Source organism: Toxorhynchites rutilus, chromosome 1, assembly GCF_029784135.1.
Source record: "Toxorhynchites rutilus septentrionalis strain SRP chromosome 1, ASM2978413v1, whole genome shotgun sequence".
NCBI lineage: Eukaryota > Metazoa > Arthropoda > Insecta > Diptera > Culicidae > Toxorhynchites > Toxorhynchites rutilus.
The window spans coordinates 57,771,210-57,797,407 of NC_073744.1; the positions used below are offsets into that span (position 1 = coordinate 57,771,210).

Here is a 26,198-nt window from a genome sequence, read left to right on the forward strand (position 1 = left end):
TTTTTTCGATGTTTTATATGCATTTCAGTGCGAAAAAAGCATATTTGCGTCTCAATTATCCACTTCTGAAATCATTCCCCTTCTCTCATCAAATGCTCTATGTTTTTCTAAGTATTTGCATGACATGATTTCTAACAGCAACACGTTTCGACATGCAACTAAAAGCACAAAACAGCCACGCGCAACTGAAAAGGCAAAGTGTCCCATCGCAAAGCAGGGAAACAAAAGGAAATTGAACGGTGAATGGCGTGGATTTGAGTTATTTTCTTGAGGGAAACTTTTTTTATGCGGTCCCCATCTACCGCACAAAAATGTTTTTTTTAAATGTGTACCGAACACGATATTTTAAAGCTGCTGGTGAAGTTTTGCACGATTTTTTTATGCGACTTTTTCGTGCGGTCCCTATCTCCCGCACAAAAAAAAAAGGTTTGCCTGTACTTGAAATCAATAGAGGGTATCTCTTGGTATGAATGAAAATAAAGCAAAACGTATCAGTGATGAACGCGGTTTTAAGATAAAAAAAAGATTGAACATCACATTAATGTAGTATTGGTAGTTTGTAAATGTAGATATTAAGTAAGAATGTAAATATAATATTTTGTAGCAAATCAATAAATCTTTTTGAATTTCATTTTTCTCAAAAGCGTGTTTTTAAAAATCCTCTAAAAATTATATAAATAGTCCTCACAATCTTCGACAAATCATCCATACATCGGAAGAAGGTCACTTTTAAAGGAAGGAGTTTTTCTAACAACAAATTTTTCATGTTTTCTTTGAAAAAATGCCACACGAAATAAACATTTTTCGTGTCATTTTTTGACCTGAGACTTCATCTAACCGGAATATATGGGGGTGAAATGAAAACATAAACACAGAACAAGCAGGGTAATAATGAAAGATTTCGAATGACTATCACTCGAATATTTTTTAATAGATCGGAAAGATGTTTACTTGTCAAACACGAGAATTTACACACAAAAAATTAACAAGTGAAACTTTTTCTGTGTAAACGTGCTCATCTTCCGATGTATGAATTCATATAATCCATATAATTTTTTTTGAGAACAAAAAAATACATTTTTGAGAAAAATAATTTCAATAATTGAAATTATTTCTTTTTCTGTGTATTTTTTTTTTATTTTGAGTTTTTTCTGGAAATTTTCTACTATCATTCTTCGACCAAAATTTTGTAGGTATTATAGTTTTTCGAGGTATAATATAGCGCCTTTCAAAAAGTATCTTTCATAATTCTAATTCTGTTTTGAATATTTCGAGTATGTAAAGTTGCTCAAATGAACAATGTGATCTTGGATCGATACTTAGAGGATCGATCTTTTCCTTTCCGATTTCCGATTTTCAAAAAAAAAAAATCGAAAAAATCGTTCCTTTCTTTCAGATTTTTCCGATCTTCTTGACCGTAATTTATTTTCGTAAATTAGTTTTTCAGTGAACATTGATTTTTTTCTCACCAAAAACCACCTGAAAAAAATCAGAAACATTGGATCTCTTTCAAGGTTGCCAAATTAGTGGTCGTAAATTAAAGAGAAGTTTTGTTGGATGTTTTATTTTTTGTAATTTTTTTATACTTTTTATATTTTATATTTTATATTTTATATTTTATATTTTATATTTTATATTTTATATTTTATATTTTATATTTTATATTTTATATTTTATATTTTATATTTTATATTTTATATTTTATATTTTATATTTTATATTTTATATTTTATATTTTATATTTTATATTTTATATTTTATATTTTAAACTTTATTTGAATGGGAAATTTCGTACGTTATACATACGCGCACGAATCTTTTCAATAAAATTTCGATAATTTGTTGCTGAAGAATTTCTATTGCTGTGGAAACCTGTGTAAACAGATGCTTGAACTCTGCCGAAGGTTTGAATAAATCCTTTATTCAATGTGATGTAATCATGTCATGAGACACCTGGAATACGAGCAAAATGATTGATCTCAATGCCGTTCAATTCGCCCATCTTGCGCTGCCTTTCTCGGGGGCTGTGTGTCTACACTGAGATTTTAAACATGTTTTTGATTGTTGAGTGATGATTTACTGTTGACTGTTGATTGGATACTGTTGATTTTTTTTTATCGTTGTTGCTTCGTTGGATTGAAGAGGTTAAAGTTGATCCAAGTTACTGCGGTCACACCAGATGAAGCTCGGACTAAAGGTCGTTTCCCGGGGCTGATCATTGCTTGGATAAGAGATGGAACACTAGTCGGTTTCGACAGAAAACAAATTCACTACTTCGCACTATCCTTTTTTACTTTTCTCGCTACACTCTCGCATACTCTAGGATGGCTGTCTCACAAGTAAAGCTACACGTGATAGTTCCAGAATGGCTGCATCTCGACATTGTTATGAAATAACATTTCCACTGAGCATTTGGAAGTTCATTGTTTCGACAGTTTGATCATGTTTGTTTTAGGTTACAACGGAAAAAAACACGGAAAGAAACGAGGTTGAAGTTGGTGGCTTGGGGCGTCTTGCGTTCGTTTAACCGACATTAATGATGTTATCCACAAAATGGCGTCCTAAAGTAGACACCTATGGTCACATCTGTGGCTTCGAGACGCCACTTTGGGAGGGGCATCAGAGTTTAACAGTAGAATAATGACCTCAGCGCGTTGGACGGGGTTTGTACACTTTTTTTTTCGACAGCTCACTTCATACAGTGTGACGACGGATACCGATGAATACTCACGATCGTATAAATTCATTTCTGGCACTTTGTTTTGTTTTGAGTTTTTCATTAACGTTAATAAAATTAAACAATAGTTCGGTACTATCACTAGTTTGAACTTGCGGGTTTTCATTTTTCATGTTTTGTATCTTCCTTTTTTTGCATTAATTAGTTGAAATAACTGTAACTTGATTCGCGCTAACGTATTCTATATTTGCGTAATCTGCTCCGTTCGTCCCTGCTTCGGTGGGACCATCACCAGGGGCGGGGCGACGGGTATCGGCACTTTAAAAGTCTATCATCCGGACTGGCGCGTCGTATTGCGCAACTCCACACCGTCAAACATGTTCAGGTTGTGCAATCGTGAGTATTCATTGACTACTGCTTGACCTGTGGCGAGAGTTCAATGGGGCAGAACAGAAAATGCGGCATTACTTTCGTGTGTGGTAGGCTTCCGCAGGAAATGGGATCGCCGTTTGATGTTGGTTGTTTCGGTGCAGGATGATGCTCCTGATTGATGAACCTGGCGAACCAGGTTGGTATTTGTGGGGTTTCGTTGGACCGTAGCCGAGTGATCGAGTGATTTCAGTCGATGAAGTTGATTCGGAATTTTCTTTCTGTTAAAATCATTTCGAAAATAAAGAGTTCTAAAATTTCTTCAACTTACAAAAATTTATCAACCTGGATTGACAGCAAATGCTGTGATAATGCATACGAAGAGCGAAAAAATGAATTTGACTTCTTCCGATATTCAAGGTATAAGCAAAATCGGAGCAGTTTTATGGCAGATTTCTTCAACGGGATTGAACTGAACTTAACTGATTGATTATTGCAATTAATAAACTATACGCGTCCTCACCCGCCCACCAGTCACTTCATCAATTTGCTGTGAAGATAATGCTCCAGAATGCCACTAAGTGCAATTTGCATGAAAGAAAAACTGACTTCAGGCTGCAGAAATCGTGGATGCTCATGGTTCGAAGACTTTGAAACTGGCGGTATCGAGCAGTACCGCCTTCTCCAGGCTCTGGGATGATTATGGTTGTAAATTTTTATGTTACGACATAATTCCCCCAGTCGGATGCGCAGCTCGTCCCAGTCGAATGAAACAATCACCCTTTTCGATGGGGTATAATTTGTAGTGTTTCGTGGCTTCGCAGTAGCAACTGAGAAAGTGTGACTGGTATGATGCGGTGGCAAATCGAGTTAAAATGATGGGTTATTGAAATACGATAATAGTTATGAGCCTAAAACGGCCCGGTGCCTTACAGTATTCGAACCGTTTCCCAACGAAATCATCGACCACTCGCTTCGGCCTTCGTTTTTGAGACAGAAAATGATCGAATGATGGACGGAAAATTTTCACCAAGGAACGTCTTGCTGAAAATTGCCCCGCTATCATTCGTTCGATTAGAAAAAAAGATGCCCTGGAAACTAAGGATTGAATTAATTGCTATCACCTACCCAACTCAGCCGAGCTAGGAACGAAACACACACAATTATTCATTTACTTTCTATGAGGCATTCCAGCTGAGTTGGGTACAACAGCCTGATGTTGGGCTGTGGGCCCCGATTCTCACAGTCCTCCATACCTTCGTCGATCCGTTGGTGCGCCTTTTGGACATCTCCGTCGGCCCCTTTCAGTATCACGTACATCAACGGCATCATCTCCCAGGGGTAGTTCAGCTTCTCCAGCAGCCATTGAGATCGTTTCACCAGTTCATCGTCTGCGGGGGTAGAGAATAGGTAGAAAAATAGGTGAGACTTTGCAGATTGGACAGCAACAACTTGAGCAACGCAAGGTCGGGACGCAATCTTCAAACAAAATTAATTGAGCTATCATTGTGTTCCTGATATGGCAACGGCGCGGATTATAATTTATTGGCTTCGTATTTGGTTGAATTGGTGCGGTTCAATGCGGCAGGGAAATGCAAAAAGTCTTTCGCTGGCTTTGAGTTTATGAGAACCATAATTGCATGATTTCCAAAGGATAACTCTCTATTCAAGGAGAGAAACTCATAACCCATTTGAGTTCATAGCGAGCAACAGCATACCTGCATGGCATGCGGCTAAGACACCTTGTATAAGAAATAATGTTAATCCTCAAACCAGTTCCGAGTGTTCTCGATGGGGGTAGGATTTGATTATGAGGCTGCCGCTTGTCCGTGGCTGATGATGAGAGCCGGCAGGGTATGCATTTGGACCAACGGAGCCATCATTTGCGACCTAACTATGAGTGTTCGAAGCTCGAAGTGGAATCGATCAATCATTACTACTAGCTGTTACACTCGTCTATCAGCGGATTACGTCATCTGCACATTGAGCTCATTTTTGAAAATCGAATGATATATTGGGATACGAGCCAAAGGTGACAATTGCTGAATTCACTCGAGTTTTGATAGAATGCGGAGAATAGTTGTATAGAAAATAGTTCAGAAACTTGATTTGTTCAATACGTGGTAATTTCGTGGGGGAATCAGCTTGATGCTGTGATACCAGATTAAGATGATCACATGGATTGCCTTATGCTATCCCTCAAAGGTAATTTACCATAACACATGTTCGCCACCACTTGATTTTTTTTATGATTTTCAGCTGCCCAATAGTTGGAGGATCGCGTATACACAAACTTTTACGTAGCCTCAGTAGCGGTGTGAAGACACTTCCCAGTCCAGACATAGAGGTTTGTTCTCAGGTTTGTCGTGTTGGCAAATAAATTCGTTATGCCCATTTTTTTTGTTTTCCTGGTATAGCTCTAAATCCATTAGCTATCTCCGATAAACATTGTCAGTAATACTACCAGAAATCAAAAACGCAAAGTGCGCAACACCTTTTTGGTCTTACTAACGACAAAGCTTTATTCTCGCAGAATGATTTTTAACTACATATCCTACAATCGCCATTATCCCACATTTCTAATAAAAGAAATCAATTTATTTTTGGCAAAGCATAAAGATAACAACAATGTGTGCGTGCGATGCAAGAATACTCACAAGCATACAGCAGTCTCCATCATACGACACATAAAACCGAAGCTTTGTATCATTTCGTCGAGTTTAACATTGGAATTTAAGTTGCGAACCAAATCGCACCACGATTTCATTCACAACACACTATCGACCCTTCGAATCGATTTTCCTCTTGCATTTCGTATTAAGCAAAAAGACTGTGTGTTACATGTAGGGGAGATGAGGGTAAGACGGACATGTTAAGGAAAACTTCAATTGTATCTTTGGAAATTCATGTTTTCCAAAACTTAAAAGCAGTTTCTTACAGTTCAATATACTACTGAGGAATAATTTCACTCTCTTTCAGTATTTGTGCGTCCAGTAACTGAAATAGGACAAAAAGAGAAAGCGATATAAAAAAGAGTTTAATATTATTCCCTTCACTTTCCATCATGCACTGGATGTGATTATGGATGTGAGTCACATGGATGCAAAATTTCGAAATAACATGTTGAAATCGAAAAGCAATTTTTATCAGTGCAAAATATCTCCACCGATATTTTTCTCTTCTTTCTATCGCGGTGCCGCAGTGCCTTTGACTGCTTGCTAACCATCACGTTTGTTTTGATATAGTTTTCGTTCCATCGACAGAAATATCAGTTCATTCTCGATGTCAGTGAATGCTCAAGTCGAAAATATCACCTTTCATTGCCTAATGGTGAAATTTTCGTTGGTCATACACCCATAAACTCAGCACTCGAATGTACCATTGCCCATCGATGTGTGTGCAATAAGCAGTACAAAAATGGGACCGGAGCTAGAAACATACACACGAACACGCGTTTAAACGTCTGACGCGGTGTCAGTGAGATGATATTTCTCTGGATGGATATTTGTTCCCTTCCACTGTCAGCTGATCGAAGATGCGTATGAATATTTCGGGTGTTCATTCTCAGTGAGACAGTGAAACGAATGAGTGTGGGGAATAATGCAAAAAGCAAATGTTCCACGAGACGGAGTGTCGGTTGCATGTAACTAAGTTCGGTTCATTTGTCATGAACTGCAGGAGCATCAGCGTCGAAACGTCGAAACACCATAGAAACGTATCGTGCTCTCTGAAACCTCCATATGACAAATTTGATGCCGTTTGCTTGATTAGTTCTTGAGTTTTGCAGAAATTTGTGTCTATTTTGTATGGCAAGCCCCCCTCCCTCCCCTCAAAGAGAGGGGAGGAGTGTCGAATCGCCATACAAACATTTCTTACCCCCTAAAACCTCCACATGCCAAATTTGGTTCCGTTTGCTTGCTTAGTTCTTGAGTTATGCAGAAATTTGTGCTACTTTTGTATGGCAGCCCCCCCCCCCTTAGAGAGGGAGGTGGAGTGTCTGACCACCATAGAAACATTTATTGCACCCTAAAACCTCCGTATGCCTAATTTGGTTTCATTTGCATGATTAATTCTCGAGTAATGTAGAAATTTGTGTTTCATTTGTATGGCAGCCCCCCCTTAGACCCCCTTAGGGGTCACTAACTATCATTGGAACCTTCCCCGACCCCTACATACCAATTTTCATGTCGATCGGTGCAGTAAGTTCTGGGTCCATAAGAATCAGACAAACAGACAGACAGAAATATATACAGGGTTTTCCATTTCGGGCTTCCGAAAGTATACAGCCCTGCGCTGACAACCGTTTGACATAGCTGTCAACCAAAGCGTCATATCGTTAGTTGAATGTCTGCCATTTTACAATATGGATTGTTTTAGTATCGCACAACGTGTTAATTTTGTTAAATTATACTATAAAAATGATGAAAAACCGGTAAATGTTTTTCGAGCATTACGGACGGATTTTTGTCGTCATGGACGGCCTACAGAGCACACAATCGCTAACTGGATCCGTAGCGGATATTGTGAAACCTGTGCATCATCGTAATGTGCGTTCGGCCGAAAATATTGCTGCTGTTGCTGCCAGTGTGGAGGATGATCCGAATGTTTCGATTCCACGGCGTGCTCAGCAATTGGGCTTGTCAAACACATCATTGTGGCGAATTTTGCATTTGGACTTGCAGCTACATCCATATAAAGTCCAACCGGTACAAAAATTAGAGCGTGGTGACCATGGAATGCGTCGGGCATACGTCGATTGGGTGAACGAACAACAGCAGCAAAATGCTGAATTTTCGCATCAAATTTTCTTCAGCGATGAGGCACATTTCGAGCTCGGTGGCTATGCGAACACCCAAAATTTCCGTATATGGGGCTCAGAAAATCCACACGTGATTGTTGAGAGGCCATTGCATCCGCCAAAAGTCACTGTTTGGTGCGCATTATGGTCTGGTGGAGTCATCGAGCCGTATTTCATTGAAAATGAGGACGGCGAGACGGTAACTGTGAATGGTGAGCGCTATGGCCGCATGTTAACCGATTTTTTTTTTTGCCACAAATTGAAGATATGGATACGGATGACATGTGGTTTCAGCAGGACGGCGCCACGTGCCACACAACACGACCGAACATGGCTATATTGCGCACGAAATTTGAGGAACGCATAATTTCGCGTTTTGGTGATGCCAATTGGCCGTCCAGATCATGCGATTTGAACCCGCTACACTTTTTTTGTGGGGTTATGCGAAAGACAGTGTTTATGCCAACTCTCCGCAAACTCTCGAACATTTGAAAGACAACATTCGTGAAGTTATGACCGAGATACCGCCCCATATGTGCCGAAAAGTCATCGAAAATTACCTGTTCCGGATCAAGGTGTGCGAGGAAGCCCTTGGTGGACATTTGAATGATGTTGTATTTCACACACAATGGCATAAACCAAACTTTAATTTGAAATAAAAGTTTCATCGAAATTCGAATTCTAAGTGTGTTTTATTTCAATTTACTTTCGGAATTTAAAGTTGGAAAACCCTGTATATAGATATTCTAGTATTTGTCTTAATTTTCATGAGGAATCCTATTTCGTTGTCAAATCATAATCAAGGCCTTATAATTTCGTTCAAATTGATAGGCTACAATGCTGCTTATTTCATGGAAAACTACTCATTTTCATTGGCAAGAAAACCAGAAAATTTCGAGTTTTTCGTGCATATTTTCCAAAATCGTTATTGCGATATGTGTTACACTACAGTGGTGGTCATTTTGCAGCGCGCGAGCCGCATGGGGCCTTCCAACCTTGTTCATTCGGCCCGCAGTCTGGGTTGAAAAAAAAAAGAAATCATACGGGCGAAAATAAGAATATAGTTGAGAATTCTTCCATACCATTGCCAAAATAATTTTGTGAGCAAATCTTGTTAACCGTGTTTATCCAAACTGGTTTTTTCGTGCTGATTCAACCATCTGACAATTGCAATATTTATAGATGTTAAACACATTAATTCACTTCTAGCCGATACTTGATGAGTTAAATAAGTAATCGAATACTTGTAATTACTATTCAAACAAGTAAGAAAAAAACTATTTCACCAAAAAGCACCAAGAATGACCAGAACCCAATCCCATCATGCGACATATCGATCGTCTTGGTTTGTTGAAACTAGCTCATTATTGACCATTTCGTGGGTTTATGGCCACAATTGAATAACCCGAATGTTCTCCGGATGCCCTGCAGATCAGTGTTCAAATCGAATAATGGAAAGGCATGACCACACCTTTAGGTGGATTAAATCAGGTTTTAGTTTCCTCAAACCCTTGAATTATCACTAAAATGACCGTACGTGAAGATATAATTGATTTCTATACATTTTTGTTCATATGATACTAGAAAATCCTATAAAACATAGATTGTTCAATTTCACCCCGAAGCTACATTTTTGAATTTTCTGCTATAAAATTTCCAAATTAACGTTTAAGGATTTTTTTTAACAAAACTTTCCATAAAGTTTTGTGGTCTTAGCACCAGTACTGATTTTAAAAATAATTGGGTATAAATCTAGAATAAAAAATTAAAAATATTCACATTTTTCTGAAATAAGTGATCAATTTGCCCCCGGTTTACGGTACCCAGAGGACTCATTCACGTTTTTGGTGCTGTTCTGCTCATACTCGCAAAAAATCGTGGATACATCGGCAGTAACTGTTGTAAACGTTTTCAAGTGTCTTATGAGAGAGAACGGAATGTACGTAAGCGTCAGTACACACAGAGAGAGAGAAAGTTTAGGAGTGAATTCATTCGAGCATAAATCAGAGAAAAGTTTGTTTGATTTGTAATGAAGCTGCTGCTGTTACAAAGGTTCAATCTGAAAACAAAATATGAGTCGAAACATGCGTCAAAAATGAACAAGTTTATTGACACATATTGTGCTGGAAATTTTGCTGGGTTAGGAGAGGAAATTATTTGTTTGAAAGTTAGAAAGAACGAGCTGCCGACTATGTGGTGATGGATGAGAGTAAAGATATTTCTAATAAGCTCAATTAGGTACATTTGTTCGGAACATTTTCAAGGGTTTCGAAGTTTTGGAATCGAAGAATTGACTTGTCTTTTTCCTGTGAATGTAGGATTCGAAGATATCTTGAAGAACGTCGTCCAAATCATCAATTAACTAGCATGCATTGGATCATCCTGAGTTATAAGTTTTTCTTCAAACATATAGTATAGCAAAATATTTTAATTTGCCGAGGTTCGATGGTTTAGTAGAGGAAAAATAGCGCGATGAAATTGCAGAATTCATGACAAATAAGGGAAACTCGACTGGAAATTTCAAAACGACGAGTGGATGGCATTCTAGCTTCCCTGAAGGATATCTGGTTTTTTGGTGTTTTTTGGGACCGGGGAAGGATTTCATGAAAGTTTGAGGCATCTCCCCCCTTTGTAAGGGGGGACTGCCATACGAAAGAAACACAAATCTCTGCATTTCTCGAGAACTAATCAAGTTAATGAAACAAAATTTGGCATGGGGAGGTTTTAGGGCGCAACAAATGATTCTATGATGGTTAGATACTCCTCCCCCTCTCTTAGGGATTGGGGGATTTCTGCCATACAAATGAAACAAAAATTTCTGCATTACTCGAGAATTAATCAAGCAAGCGAAACCAGATTAGGTATATGGAGGTTTTAGGACGCAATAAATGTTTTCACGGTGGTTAGACTCTTCACCCCCCTCTCTGAGGGAGAGCTGTCATACAAATGGAAGACAAATTTCTGTATAACTCGAAAACTAATCAAGCAAACGAAACCAAATTTGGCATGTAAAGGTTTTAGGATGCAATAAATGTTTCTATGGTGGTTCGACACTCCTCTCCCCTCTCTTAGGGTGGGCTGTCATACAAATGAAAAACAAAGAGTCTGGTCGGGTAAGGGAGTAAAAAGTGCCCCCAAACCAAATCACTAACTGTATGGCAAATATTGTAAAGGATATTAAATAAGAAATTTTGGCGGTTTATTTGAACCCCTATGTTGTTTGACGTAGGATCTATAGTGAAAAACGTACCTCCCTTGAAACACAGTCAACTCTCCCTAACTCGATGTTCTGTATCTCAATATTTTCCCTAACTCGATGGATTTCATGGCACCTTCGATTTTACAAGCATTCTTCTCTCCATAACACGATACCTCCCTAACTCGATGCCTCTCTTACTCGATGTGTTTTGATTCATTTTTCCATGGATTTTCACCTCCCTAACTCGATTGATTTTCGCGTACATGTTTTTGTGCGTTATTACCTCAGATTTCAATTGCCCTTGAAAGTGAAGACGGAGTGTTCGTGTCATCAAACAATTTCTTTTCATGTATGGAAAACCACGAGAAACCTTTCAAGCGAACAATCAAAACGCTAACCATTGCGCAAGGTTTGAGCATCATCGAGCAGGTCGAAAAATATGGACGGAAGGGGTCTGAAGCTGCAAATAATTTCAGTATTGCACAAAGTGCGGTATCAACACTACTCAAACTAAAGTAAAAATGGAACCGGAATGGAAAATTGTATCTAGACCAAAAGCATATAAGGTTGGTCAGAATCGAGAAGCTGGAGCGGTCAATGAATTTTTGTCTTGTCAAGCTAGACAGAATTGGGGGGCCTCCGTAGCCACATTGGTTGCGCGTTCGTTTAGTAAGCGATCGATCATGAGTTCGAAGCTCAGGGCCCTCATTGACCATCTTTGTGTTGTTACAGAATAACTACGTCCACGCAACAATCATCAGCGATGGAGATCGATCCACGGTCGAAATATGATCGATTCATCCATACAACTGCTCTGCTCTGCAAGACACATCGGGCTGCTGTTCTATAAATAACTCAACAATGATCAATCAACTGTCTCCGCTGTCCGGTCTAACTGGATAATGGAAGAACAGATAGAAAACTCTTACGTCTAAATGGCTGCAACTGTGTAAATGTGTGTACCATATGGAATGGTATAGAAGGGAATACTCTAACGCCGAAAAATGGCAACTGTGTAATGTGCTAATTATAGATATGATAAATATATGACATGTACACGATTAAAATTCGGCTCTGTTACGGCTAAAATGCCAATGAGCCTGAAATAAATAAATGGGACAAAAAAAAAGCTAGACAGAATAATTAACCCCTCTTCTATTCTTCGGGATATGGCTTGAGAATTTGTCCAGAAACTGGGAATTCCTAACTTCAAAGCACAACCAACATGGACGGGAGTGATATTCCGCTGGCATAATTAATGCGTCGTGAGCTTGCTGATGTCGACGGTACAATACCGTTCGATTGCTCAATGTCTTTTAATAATTAGTGCAAAAAGGACCAAAACGTGATTTGCTGTGATCTGATGCCAGATACCGATATACTGGAAAGTGTTGAAAAACCTGAGAAAAACGCTGAAGATAGTAGTTCTATTGAGATGTTAATTCGAACGTTTAATCAAACCTGAAGAATATGTCCGGAATATTGAAATCAACTGAAAATGTTCCTGTGAAACTATTCGAACATTTCTTTGTGATTGAACAGTTCCTGCGCGATCGTTACAATTCAGTTTGAGTAACATACTTAATCAATATTTTCTTTGTTAACCTAGTGCCTCATGCAAGTTGGACTCGATTATGTACAAACTCGATTATATATGATTCAATTATGTAAAATTTAGGACTCGATTGTATACAGTTCGAAAAAAAAAGTTTTTTTTTTTATAATTCAAATATGAATAATTTCAAGAAAAAAAATAACCTTTCAGCATTAAGGTGAAATTCAAGTGGCTTTTATAAGTACAGTGGGTTAAAAATCGCGATTTTTGAAGATTTTGATTGAATCTTCATCAGGAATTGTTTATATCGATATTGCAGCGAAATTAAGAGAGATAGAAGTTGGGCGTCAAAGAACAAATTGTAGAGAGGTTAGAGAGCTTTAATTTAATTGATAGAAACAATCAAGTTTAGTATGAATTTTTAGGATAAAATTAATAATTACAAATAAAAAAAAACTTTTAAATTTTCCACTTCAAAAATGTTTAATCCACTAATTTAGATGTTCCACTACTATATCCTGTACTAAATTTTCTCATCTTTCAAATGAAAGCAACAAAATCGGATTACGTAGCATACTTTTCAATGTAGGGTCAGTTTGAGCTAACAGAATCCGAAACAAAGAAAAAGTTCTATAAGTCTGTCATCGTTGAAATTCTAACATATGCGTAGAAGGATTTTTTTCGTGAAATATAACCGTCTATCACATCCTGAAAGATTCTGGAAAAAATATTTTTTTTATATGAGAAAGGTGTTTTTTCACTTTAAGGGAATGAATCAAAAATTCAAATTTACATACCATATATGGGACACTTACCCTAATATATGACAATTTGAGACATAAAAAAAATTAGGAAAAAATGTTCTGTATCTCGATACCTCCCTAACTCGATGGTCCCTTTGGATATCGAGTTAGGGAGAGTTGACTGTATATTCATTATTTTTACCAACCAAAATATTCTCTAGAAATAAACTATATGGCACAACGTTTGCCGGGTCAGCTAGTATCCTATTCAATATTTGCCATACAGCTGGTTATTTGGGTTGGGGGTACATTTTAGTCCCTCACCCGGCCAGGCCCTTTCTGCATTTGAATCTTCAAGTAGATAATGAAACAATCAGATCAGTAGTAAAGTTGAAATAATATGCATTATAACTCCTCGAATTCGACATCGAATTATTCCGCACACTCAGCATTTAATCATACCGTTGGTGTAAGACATTTGATCGTGATATCGGTAAATCATGTTACTAAAATTACCAACATTACAGATTTCTTTTACAAATTCAGTTAATTGAAAAACACGAACCTGCTGTTCTTATGATATCCCAGAGTATTCAGGAAAAAAAGTACTGTTATAGACTCGCAACAAATCCAGAGCACCTTATCCAGACATTTCACTAAATTTCTTCCGAACCTAATTTGTTTTATGCGATAACAATTGAAACTACCGACGGAGACGTTTGACTATAATCGAAAATGTGAATACTAACGCTACAGACAGAGCAACCTGGTTATTACGTCTAGCTATGCGAACATATGTTCATTGAAACGATTTATTGTCCGCATAAATAGACGCAAGCGTTTTCCAAATGGAAAACCTATTTTTTAACCCCTTCCCGTATTATTTAATTCGTCACAAATCAAGTGATTTCACTAGCATGCTGAGCGTTCCTGCGCCCTATGTTATTCAGTACCGATAATATCCTTTAACTGGACAGATTATTTCATTGGAAATTTGCATGGTTACGCTTGTAGGCAAAAAACCAACAAAATTGCGTTTTCCCAACACTATTGTTGTTGGTGATCACGTCTCCTATGCAAACATGGTCAGTGTAGGTGTCCATCTTTCCCACCCTACCGTGTGTTAACAGTAAAACATTGCCTAGGACACAGACTTTTGTTGAAAATAATTATATCTCAATACAATTTCTTCATCTCGAGTCCATACCTATATCGATTGAAGAGGGTAGGTTAAAGATAATTTTTATCTATCCCGGTACACAATTAGAGACTAAACCCCCTCTCCGAATCCGACTCTCCACTCCGTCGGGGTGCGATTTTATCATCATCTTTATGCTCATCATCCGAGCCTGTCAGCCTGACACTTTGAAAAGTCGTCTCAGTCAAGCTAATCTTGCACTTCATTTATTCTCCATTTGATCTGACTTTGCTCGGTCGCGCCCGCAGTCCATCCTGGATGCCACTCCTGCCCAGCCTTGTGGTGATTCGTTACCGTTGCACGAAGATGTGAGAATTACATCAATCCCAGGCGCGGCTCTTCTGAGCTTGGCTCAATGAGGATGCAATAAAAATAGTCCCACCCGATGCGCGAATCAGACCGACCCAATAGGAACGGTGTTTGAACTTACTATGTTCTGGGATTAAAACCATTTTTCTACTCCACTCTTGCCTTTTTTTTCCCACCGGCCTTTTTCGAATAAGTTCGTTTTTCAACTTCCAGCCGATAGACACGAGCAGCAGATTGGAACTCTGTGATGCACTATTTTATTGCGGGAAAAGCCCAAGCCAGTCCAATAGATCATTGCCACGTAGCTGCCACAAATGTATCATTCCTGGGGTTTCTGTGCCGTTATCTAATCGTGCGCCGAATGCCACATGCTGGGGAAAGGCTTTGCGCTCGAGATGCAGAAATAAATGAATTCGCGAGCGCACATCCAATTCGTCACAGTGACAGATCATCAATCCATACCCCGGACGGGGATCGATCATTCGCCATCTCGCCGTACCGATCGAAACACGCGCCGAACCTTTCGCCTTTCAAATTAATTAGCAACATAAAGGCTCAATCACACGCTGCCTCCCTCTCCCGGTGAGAACGATTCATCGCGCAAGAGTGGCGCGAAATTTTAATTATACACCCGTAATCAAGATTAACGGTGGGAGCAACCGCAATTACAATGCCGTCAATGCGCTGCTAGCCCGTGTAATCATCTCACGGTGGCTCTTTTCTTTTCGTTTTTTCCCTTATTATAAGTGAGGTAGTGGAGGAGGTTTCTTGGCTCATCAACCTCGTCGCACCGGCTAATTACCAAACAAAGGAAGTTACTACCCGAATCGTGCCGTTGATGATTGCTAGGCCGTGACGATGATGGTAAGCACTTCCGAAAGACGCAATGGTAGCCGTTTTTCGTCCTCGAAACGTGACAATTTCTGGTAAATTCGAAGTCATCTAGATTTTTTTCATAATTCTTTTTTTTTTTACAGGCTCGGTTACATAACTTTAAAGGAGATGAATTCTTAACTATATGTTAAAACTATATATATAAGTTCATAATTATATGGTTAGTAAGGTAGATAACCGATTATTCGCGGTGGACTCGTGTTTAGGAGGGTGACGTTTTTTTCAGGAAGAGGATGGTATCTAAGGAGATTGAATCAATGTTGATGATCACACTCAATCTGCAAGTTGTCTTACCCTTTGGGGCACGGTGGTATCAAAAATGTCCCACCTTTTTAATGCATAATAACGCATGTTATGACCCACCTAGAAATATTAGAATAACTGCGTGCTCAACATAAGTTTTTAGTTTTGGCCGGAAGAAAACAATCCACATGCCAGTTCCAGGAGCATTTTTTGGATAGACTCTGACACGGGGAACGGAGATAACATGTAAAAAAATATAGCGCTCTCTAGTCCAAAGCTATGTAAACAGCAAAAAACAAATACAATCAATTACAAAAAATATTACACTTACAAAAACAAGATCCAAATTTTTTGCAAGTGTAATATTTTTACAATCTGAATGGCTTTTGTTTGATATGTCAATCACTTGAATCGGTCTAGTAGTTCAAAAGTTATGAATTTTTGGGAAAAATCAGTTTGGGAAAAAAGGGGAAAAGGTTGGTTTTTCGAACCACCCTAAAATGGAAATGGGCACCCCAATGAGAAAATTTAAAAAAACGACTCTGTCTCTGATATCATGATATGTTATGTAAAAAATCCTTAGCTTTCAAGAAAAAATATAAAATATATAGCGCCCACTCGCCATGCGCCATGAAAACAATAAAAAACGAATACAATCAACAGTTACGAAAATAAAATCCATTTTTCTGTAAGTATATTGTTTTTTCAAAAAAAAGTCATTTTTTGGGAAAAGGGGGAAACATTGATTTTTAGGACCACTCTTAATGGGCAGCTTAATAAAAAAAAGAGAAAAATACGGGTCTAATTTCTTGCGATAAAGAACAAATAAATCAATTCTGATAAAAATCTGAGAACCACGATATCGATTTGGCATGGAATGCCACTAGAATACTCCCTCAATCTAAAACAAGCAGAAACATCATTGTAAGAATTCACATGGCCTGAAAATGATACGTGTATGTTAGTGAATATTGTGTCATAGTATCTGAAAGGTAATTAGCCAACATCAAAGGGAAAATATCATTATATCTTCTCCCTATCCCGAACCAATTATGTCACCATATTAACCTCAAGTCGTCCGCAATGTTTGCCAATTGATCCATCCACTGAATACATCGCTTTCGTTCGTTCAAATATGATCTTACAGTAATCATTTCCCCCAGCGACAGTCTTTTGTTGTTACGTGCTACAAATCACCGTGTCTTCAACAGATACTACGATGTGTTTGACTTAAATGTTTCACGTTGTAGAAATAAGAGTTGTTTCCGTAGAGTTTTTAATTCATATGTGTAGTGTCGTAATTTTCATGTCATTGGGAAAACTATTGTATCGGTCGGCAAATAAATGTATAAATAAATTCTCTTACAAATCACGACACAAAAGAGAACGAGACAACTCTGCTTCGGTTCACTGATTTAAGAAACAAATTATTATTTATTTTTTTATCCCATTTATTTATTTATGGCTTATTAGCATTTCAGCTGTAACAGAGCCGAATTTTAATCGTGTACATGTCACATGGTTATCATATCTATAATTAGCACATTACACAGTTGCCGTTCGCCAGTATTCCTTCTATACCAGTACATATGGTACATTCACACAGTAGCCATTTAGGCGTAAGAGTATTCTTTCTGTTCTTCCATTATCCAGTTGGACCACCGGACAGCGGAGACAGTTGATTTGATCATTGTTGAGTTATTTATAGAACAGCAGCCCGATGTGTCTTGCAGAGCAGAGCAGTTGCATGGATTAATCGATCTTATTTCGACCGTGGATCGATCTCCATCGCTGATGATTGTTGCGTGGACGTAGCTATTCTGTAACAACACAAAGATGGTCAATGAGGGTCCTGAGTTTTGAACCCACGATCGATCGCTTACTAAGCGAACGCGCAACCAATGTGGCTACGGAGACCCCCCAAACAAATTATCATCAACGTGCGATTTCTATATTTTTTTTTTTTCATAAATTAATTGCCTACTCCAGTATTTGTTAGTCTTTTGTATTGACATATTTACAATTAAATTAATATTTACTTTATTTTACTTCTATTTATTTTCATGGGAAAATGATGTCAAGCTTACCCGTAGCCAGGCTTCAGGTTTGTCTGAAATCTTCCAGACTTTGGTAAATGATCCAGATACCAGACCGTCCTTTGTCTAGTCCAGACTTTCCGTACTTTGTCCAGATTTTTCCAAATTTAAAAAATGGATTCAAAATGGATCACTGATTTCATCGAAGGGATTGGAAGGCCAGACTGAGCTGGCTTTCTCAGAGCACCGATAAGCATGCTGCAAAATATGTAGTAAAGTATGTAGTAAAGACATAAAGTGTCTTGGGGTATTGAATGATTTCTTGAAGCATGCTGCGACTTAGAAGCACAAAAGCGACTGTTGTAACAACGAATGTTCTCGGAGATGGCCAACACGAGGAGCTCATTAGTCATTTTTAAAAATGTATATACATTTTTTTTCGTCAAAGTAACAAATTATCCTTGTGTAGAATTTATTGAAGTTTTCAAAATTGTCTTACGATTTGCGGTGCGATGGTTGTTTATTGAATTATTCATCATAAATGACGAAAGGGTAATTTTTCATTCAAACTAAAATATATCTGTATGGGAAGGTCCTGCAGAAACGTTATAGAAACCAAATAAAGGCTGGTTGATAAGGTTAATTAGATTTGCTGTTGAGCTGGTTAGCAACAAATTGTGTTAGTCCTGAAAATCTTTGAAAAAAAAGAGAAAAATCGATTTTTCATTTCTTCCCGATATTGTTGCCCACTACACCTACACACGCCAAGATAAGAACATGAACGTAAAATATTCCAATATCTGAAATTTGTAGCTTCGAAATGATGTACATCTCATCGATATGCGTTGATTTTTCACGAAGTTACAGCATGTCAAAAATCACTTAAAATATCCAACTTCGCACTCTGTTCCTCTAATTTTTTAGTCGAGTGTATATTTGATCAGTACACGTTGATCATATTTTTTTCGTCAAAAAGTGTAAAATATTTGGCTTCGGTCAAACAGTGTATGAGCACCCTTAGTAGCCAGAACTAGCTATTGGAATGATGGTATACTGTCCGTGAATGATTGTATTTATGACCTTATACAGGTTACCGAAACGAATCCTAGAACGTTGTATGACGAGATGGATGAACTACTGAACTACTCATTATGGAGAACGTAAGCGATGGGAAAATGTATATTGATCAGCTCAACGAATTTAAGGCTAATGTATCAACTTCAACTCCCGTTCTGATAAATTTGACCATGATGGACTCGTCCTATGTCATTAGAAAAAAATATCAAACCATTCTACCGCTTATTTTAAATTTTCTCAATCTGGTTCTCAGAGAAATGATTCAGCCAATTGATGAAGAATTCAGAGAGCTACACAATATTGATTTTTCATACTATTCTCCGAATGAACTAACCAATGTAGTTCCAAAAAATGTACTGAATATTGAAGAAAGTGGTTTGGTGCAAATGTCTGCAACCATTAAGTTTAAGTATAATGCGTCGATATATGAGAAGAAGAAATAAATGTTAAACAATGTTCTACACATCAGACGTAAAAATGTTGATTGATTGATTGTGTTGGATTATAGAGACTTTAAATGTTTGCAGTTTTTGTCCTGAGAGGGGCCCTTGTGGACACACTCAATCCAAACTTCTTCTTCGCCTGCTTTGAGAAAGACACTTCATTGACATTGCTCGTCAGCAAACCATGTCCGCTTCCACAAACATCAAACAACGTTCTAGTGAAAACGTTCAATAATATTTGCAATGAATATAAAAGATGTCGACAAAACCCCCGACAAATCCAGACTTATGATTTTCCAACATCCAGATTTCGGTTCAATACATCGGGCAACCCTGACTTAACCCTTAATAAGGCCGTGGAAACTAGGCAAGGAATCGACTCAAACTTCAGAGTACATACTCCTTACATGAGGAAGAACACATTATCTCTGATAAAAAATAAAATGCTGAAACAGTTGAAAATATTGGAGAAAATATAGTTGCCACTGCCCGTTAACACCAAAAACACTGCTTTCCGCTGCCTAGTAGCTCATTAGAATGTATCGTTGGTTTTACAAAAATTAAAACAATATGCATTTTGAATTTTGAAAAAGTGCAGCGAAACAAAAATTTTATTGACAGAAAAAAAATATAAAATTTGAATTTTTCATCAAATACACCATTTTTTTATTGAAGAAACTGCATTAACTTACACAGTAGATCCTAAATAGAACGCTTACAGTGGAAAACTTATCAATTTGTTGCATGTTCAACGAATTTAAACAGATTTTTTTTGTCGGCGCTCTGAAATCGCATTTTTTTACATAAAAATGACTCCCAAAATAATATCATACATTTTTAGCAGCCCCAAAAAAAATGGAGTATTTCCAGTTACTCTCAGAAGTATTTGGTTGAGCGATATATTGAAATAGTATTCGAAATGTGGTAAAAAAATATTTTCTGTGTGTGACAATATAGTTGTTACGACCTTAGAACAGGTTAACCATCCGCAAAGTCTTTAAACCCTTGCCGTATGATTTAATTCCCAACAACAGGGCCCAAACACGAGCACAGTGAGTCGTTTCGATACTCTGCTGAGTGTGCGTATCTTACTTACGATCGTAGCCGTCCCGCATCATCACACGCCTGAACGAGTGAGGTTAAATTTTGTACGTTCTAGCACAGTCTAATCGCTACGAGTGTGGTTCGACGTTATACGTGAAGGTGTTAAATTAGTATGAATTTTGTATGAACAAGACATATAGGGGTCTGAGGTATCACTTAATTCTGGAAAAGGGGTCTATTGCCTAAAATAGTTTGAGAACCCCTGATTTAGGGTAACAAAAGTGATTACTGTCATTCATACAAGTATCTGAACGATCCACTCATGTTTGGTTATATATTCGTGAGAGGTTACTTGCATGACACATTATTGTGTATCATTCGATATTGATCGAAATCCAAACACTGCTCGTCCGCGATCAACCAGTCTCCCATCGTATTAATCATTGATTTATACAAAAATGTAAAAATTATCGAATTTGGAAAAAAATCAAATAACTCCGGCGATAATCATATGCACCATAATGCTGGATAATGTTTTTCATTCATAAGTGACTACGGAAGATCACCATAGATGGAATGAATGCTCAAAGATTATATGTTCTACTTGATCCACATGCTTAGTAAAATGATCCAATAACGAATTAAACCTCTTATGCTTTGAAAAACGTGATACGAACGAACCAGTCTCAGTGATAAAATCGTCATTAATTGTTTCGTGTAGACCGGCAACATTATTGAAGGGAAACGCACTAATGTGTCAACCCGCCCATAAAGCGAGCAGAACAGGGACTTTTCCAGGATGCAAGGTCGTTCCATCAATGGCACGAGGATTTTTTTCACTTCGAATGCAGTTCATCACAGATTTTCATTTTTATGTTAAATTCGGTAGTGTTGCTCGAACTGAAGCATGGTTTTCGTGAAAAAAGTCCCCGCTCAGCTGTCAGTCTATCCATGATGGGATGGATGGCAAAACGAACTAAACACAAAGTTGGAGACAACCAAATATTGTATATCTCTTTCAAAAACACCATGAAAATGTTATATCGCGTATACAAGCGTTTAATCGATGTCGAAATTCAACCGTTAATTTTTTTTTTATTCCCGAAATGAAAAGTTGTATGGTAAATGATTACAGAACAAACGCCGACATTACACTTTGCTAGAAGTTGAAAGTAATCATTACTAAGCATTGGTACACCTGAAAATAATCGTCTGCATGATTGTTGTGGGTACTCAACATTGTACAGGGTTTTCCATTTCGGGCTTCCGAAAGTATACAGCCCTGCGCTGACAACCGTTTGACATAGCTGTCAACCGTTAGTATAATGTCTGCCATTTTACAATATTGATCGTTTTAGTATCGCACAACGTGTTAATTTTGTTAAATTATACTATAAAAATGATGAAAAACCAGCAAATGTTTTTCGAGCATTACGGACGGATTTTGGTCGTCATGGACGGACTACAGAGCACACAATCGCTAATGTAGTGCGTAAATTCGAACAAACTGGATCCGTAGCGGATATTGTGAAACCTGTGCATCATCGTAATGTGCGTTCGGCCGAAAATATTGCTGCTGTTGCTGCCAGTGTGGAGAATGACCCGAATGTTTCGATTCCACGGCGTGCTCAGCAATTGGGCTTGTCAAACACATCATTGTGGCGAATTTTGCATTTGGACTTGCACCTACATCCATATAAAGTACAATTGGTACAAAAATTAGAGCGTGGTGACCATGGAATGCATCGGGCATACGTCGATTGGATGAACGAACAACAGCAGCAAAATGCTGAATTTTCGCATCAAATTTTCTTCAGCGATGAGGCACATTTCGAGCTCGGTGGCTATGTGAACACCCAAAATTTTCGTATATGGGGCTCAGAAAATCCACACGTGATTGTTGAGAGACCATTACATCCGCCAAAAGTCACTGTTTGGTGCGCATTATGGTCTGGTGGAGTAATCGGGCCGTATTTCTTTGAAATTGAGGACGGCGAGACGGTAACTGTGAACGGTGAGCGCTATGGCCGCATGTTAACCGATTTTGTTTTGCCACAAATTGAAGATATGGATACGGATGACATGTGGTTTCAGCAGGACGGCGCCACGTGCCACAACACAACCGAACATGGCCATATTGCGAACGAAATTTGAGGGACGCATAATTTCGCGTTTTGGTGATGCCAATTGGCCGTCCAGATCATGCGATTTGAACCCGCTAGACTTTTTTTGTGTGGTTATGCGATAGACCGTGTCAATGCCAACTCTCCGCAAACTCTTGAACATTTGAATGACAACATTCGTGAAATTATGACCGAGATACCGCCCCATATGTGCCGAAAAGTCATCGAAAATTACCTGTTCCGGATCAAGGTGTGCGAGGAAGCCCTAGGTGGACATTTGAATGATGTTGTATTTCACACATAATGGCATAAGCCAAACTTTAATTTGAAATGAAAGTTTCATCGAAATTCGAATTCTAAGTGTGTTTTATTTCAATTTACTTTCGGAATTTAAAGTTGGAAAACCCTGTATTATCGATACGTAAATTGTATATTAACACATTTAGGTACCGTCATCCGGGGGCAAATTGATCACCGAGGTGAAATTGATCAAACGTATTACTGAAACAAACATAAATTTTCAGAGGTACTCTGCAATTTCTTTTTAAACTTTTTTAATCTGACATGTTCAATAATCATATGAAAGTCTTTTTTTTAGTGGGTCTCGACGAATCACTTATTAAATTGCATAAAGCATTTTCGTTTCCATTTTATCTATTGTAAAGAAACATATTTTCAACACAGCGAAACAATATTTATAGGCGCTAAACATATGAATTCACTTCTAGCCGATACTTGATGAGTTCAATAAGTAATCAAATATTTATAATTACAATTCAAACAAGTGAGAAAAAACTATATTACCAAAAAGCACCATGAATGACCAGAACCGAATCCCATCATGCGACATATCGAACGTCTTGGTTTGTCAAAACTAGCTCATTTGCGTCCATTTCAAAGGTTTTTGGCCACATGAGGATAACCCGAATGGCCTCCGGATGACCTGCAGATCAGTGCTTTAATCGAGTTATGGAAAGGCATGATCACACCTTTAGGTGGATTGAATTAGGGTTTTGTATCATCAAACCCTTAAATTATAATTCAAATGACCTCAGAGGAATAATTGATTTCCTATACATTTCTGTGCATATGACACTAGAAAATCCTGAAAAAAAATAGATTTTTTTGATAATTGATTTCCTATACATTTCTGTGCATATGACACTAGAAAATCCTGAAAAAAAATAGATTTTTTTGATCAATTCACCCCGAAACTACATTTTGAAATTTTCCGCTGAAAATTTTCCAAATCAACGCTGAAATAATTTTTTGAACAAAATTTTCCATAACGTTTTATGGCCTTAGCACCAGTACTGATTTTAACCCTTTGCGGCCGTAATAAATTTGGGCATGGATGTCGTACTGGTCGGGATTATTTTTCCTTGAAAAAGCAGTGATACATGCAATATTATGAAACTTTTTTTTTTAATTTTTTGTGAACAATATATATGTATTAACTTAACAATGTGTTTTGATGTGATGTTTTTATATATAAAAAAAAAAATTTTATAATACGTCTTGGTGAGAAATATTTCCAAACAGTATCCAAAAGCAAATCACATGAAGTATAATCCATACATAATTTTATTTTTAATATCGAAAAGATCAGCACTTTTCATTGTTAACAAACAAAGATGTTTTACATTAGATTATTCAGATGACAGAAGACACTTATCCAAACAATTATTCTGCTCTTTAAAACAATTACTTCAACATAATTCGAACCAGTAGTTATTCAAATAATGATTTCTGCGTATCCGAAATGATCAGAACTTTTCTTTTTAGGTAAACAAAGATTTTGTCGCTTGGGACACTCATGTATGAGACATGAGACAACATGAGACATTTATGCAAACGGTAGTTCTGATACTTATGAACAATCTTTTCCATCACACCAAAGTGTTACGATGACTAAATTCTGCTGTTATGATTTTTGTCCCACATTTCTATGCATTCAAGGCACTGTGCGTTGTCTTGTGTGGGTGACTACTTTGTTATCTATTACTTATAGGACACCGTATTGATTCGTGAACAGGTTCACTAGACATCAAGCTTTGTTCAGGAAATGCATAAACTGATACTTGGTTGAGTAAAATATAAGATTAGCATGGTTTCTTGTTGTGGTGGCTTACAGCAGACAAACGACCAGAACCGTGAAAAAGGTATGGTGGCTGAGAGCAGACAAATGACCACAAAGAGTTAAAAATAGTTGGGAATAAATCTAACAAAAAAAAATCGGAAATATTCACATTTTTCTGAAAATTGTGATCAATTTGCCCTCGGTTTGCGGTACCGCACGTTTTGGGGCAAACTTGAGCGCTTCATTTGTTCAGATTCTACGAATGAGATCGTTTCCTTCGGTGTGGATGAGACGAAGGCGAGCCACCGGTAGGTCTTGTTAGATTCTTAGCAAACCAAAGATTTAACCATAAAGTGTAGAAAACACGGGTTATTTAGTGATCCATCCGTAACATACGGAACACGAAACACGAGAAAACTCGTGAGCGTTCCGCAATGTGTTAAGGCAAAATAGCGAGTGATTGAATGTTAAATATTGTTGAACAATGCAAAAAGAACAAACAAATAACGTAACGTAAAATCAACGAGAACGCGAACCAACATTCAAATAACGCTGAATGCTTGGAAACACCATCAACTGTTGTCGAGACCACCAGCTGTTTGTATCACGCCAACCATCCGTTCGAATTCCTTCAACCGTGAAACTATAAACAAGTGCTGGGTTTATTGGAGACAATTCGCTCTTCAACCGCGGACCGTTTCTTCGAGTGTGGCGTGCCGTTGCTGATTAGAGCGCTGATATTTGTTTAATTTTCTTTCCGTCTAATGGTGTTAGGAGAGGAATAAAGGAAATGAAACGATGACTGGCAGCGATTCAGCAAACGTTTGGAAATCTCCGAAGGCCGAAGACTTGAAGGAGCCATGGAACGAAAGAAAAAAAAAATGTGGCGCTTCGAATATCGGAATGCAGATTGGACTGACTCGGCTGAGTGATTGTGTGGACCTCCTGCTGGTCCATCCGAACCCGACTCCGCTCCTTCTTTCTCTCTTCTGAAACATCCTCTGAGCCAGGAAATTGATTATCTGCAATATTTCCAGCCCAGCGCTTCGATTCGACCAGCCATTTGTTTTGTATACAGAGAATCGAGTCCAATTGGAACTCAGCGAAACTTGACGACCGGAGGAAGGCATCGAGTGATCGATCCGCGTTTCACACTTTCCGAGTCGTGCGCACAGATCGCGATAAGTGCTGAAAAAAGGCGACGAGGACTGCATTCCCTCGTTAGGCAGTTATAGTTTGTTTAGTCTCAAAGTGTAAATTATTGCTCAATTATTCATTTTATTATGGCGCGAGAAACCAGAGCTAAGGCTGACGCGAGACGAGGAACTCTCTGCCAGAGGGGAAGGGGTCTGTCCCGGGTTCGGGTGTAAATCAAAAACAAATCCCAGTCATGAGTCATAATCAACAAGC

General features: G+C 38.0%; 1 protein-coding gene across 3 annotated transcripts in view; it reads right to left on the reverse strand.

The window, feature by feature from the left end:
• Positions 1-26,198, reverse strand: part of LOC129763482 (uncharacterized) — a 489,208-nt gene that overhangs the window by 25,192 nt on the left and 437,818 nt on the right. For all 3 annotated transcript variants that reach the window (XM_055762583.1, XM_055762582.1, XM_055762585.1), the window contains one exon: positions 4,303-4,437. In XM_055762583.1, the coding sequence (XP_055618558.1) occupies positions 4,303-4,437 (135 nt within the window). The remainder of the gene's footprint in view (positions 1-4,302; positions 4,438-26,198) is intronic.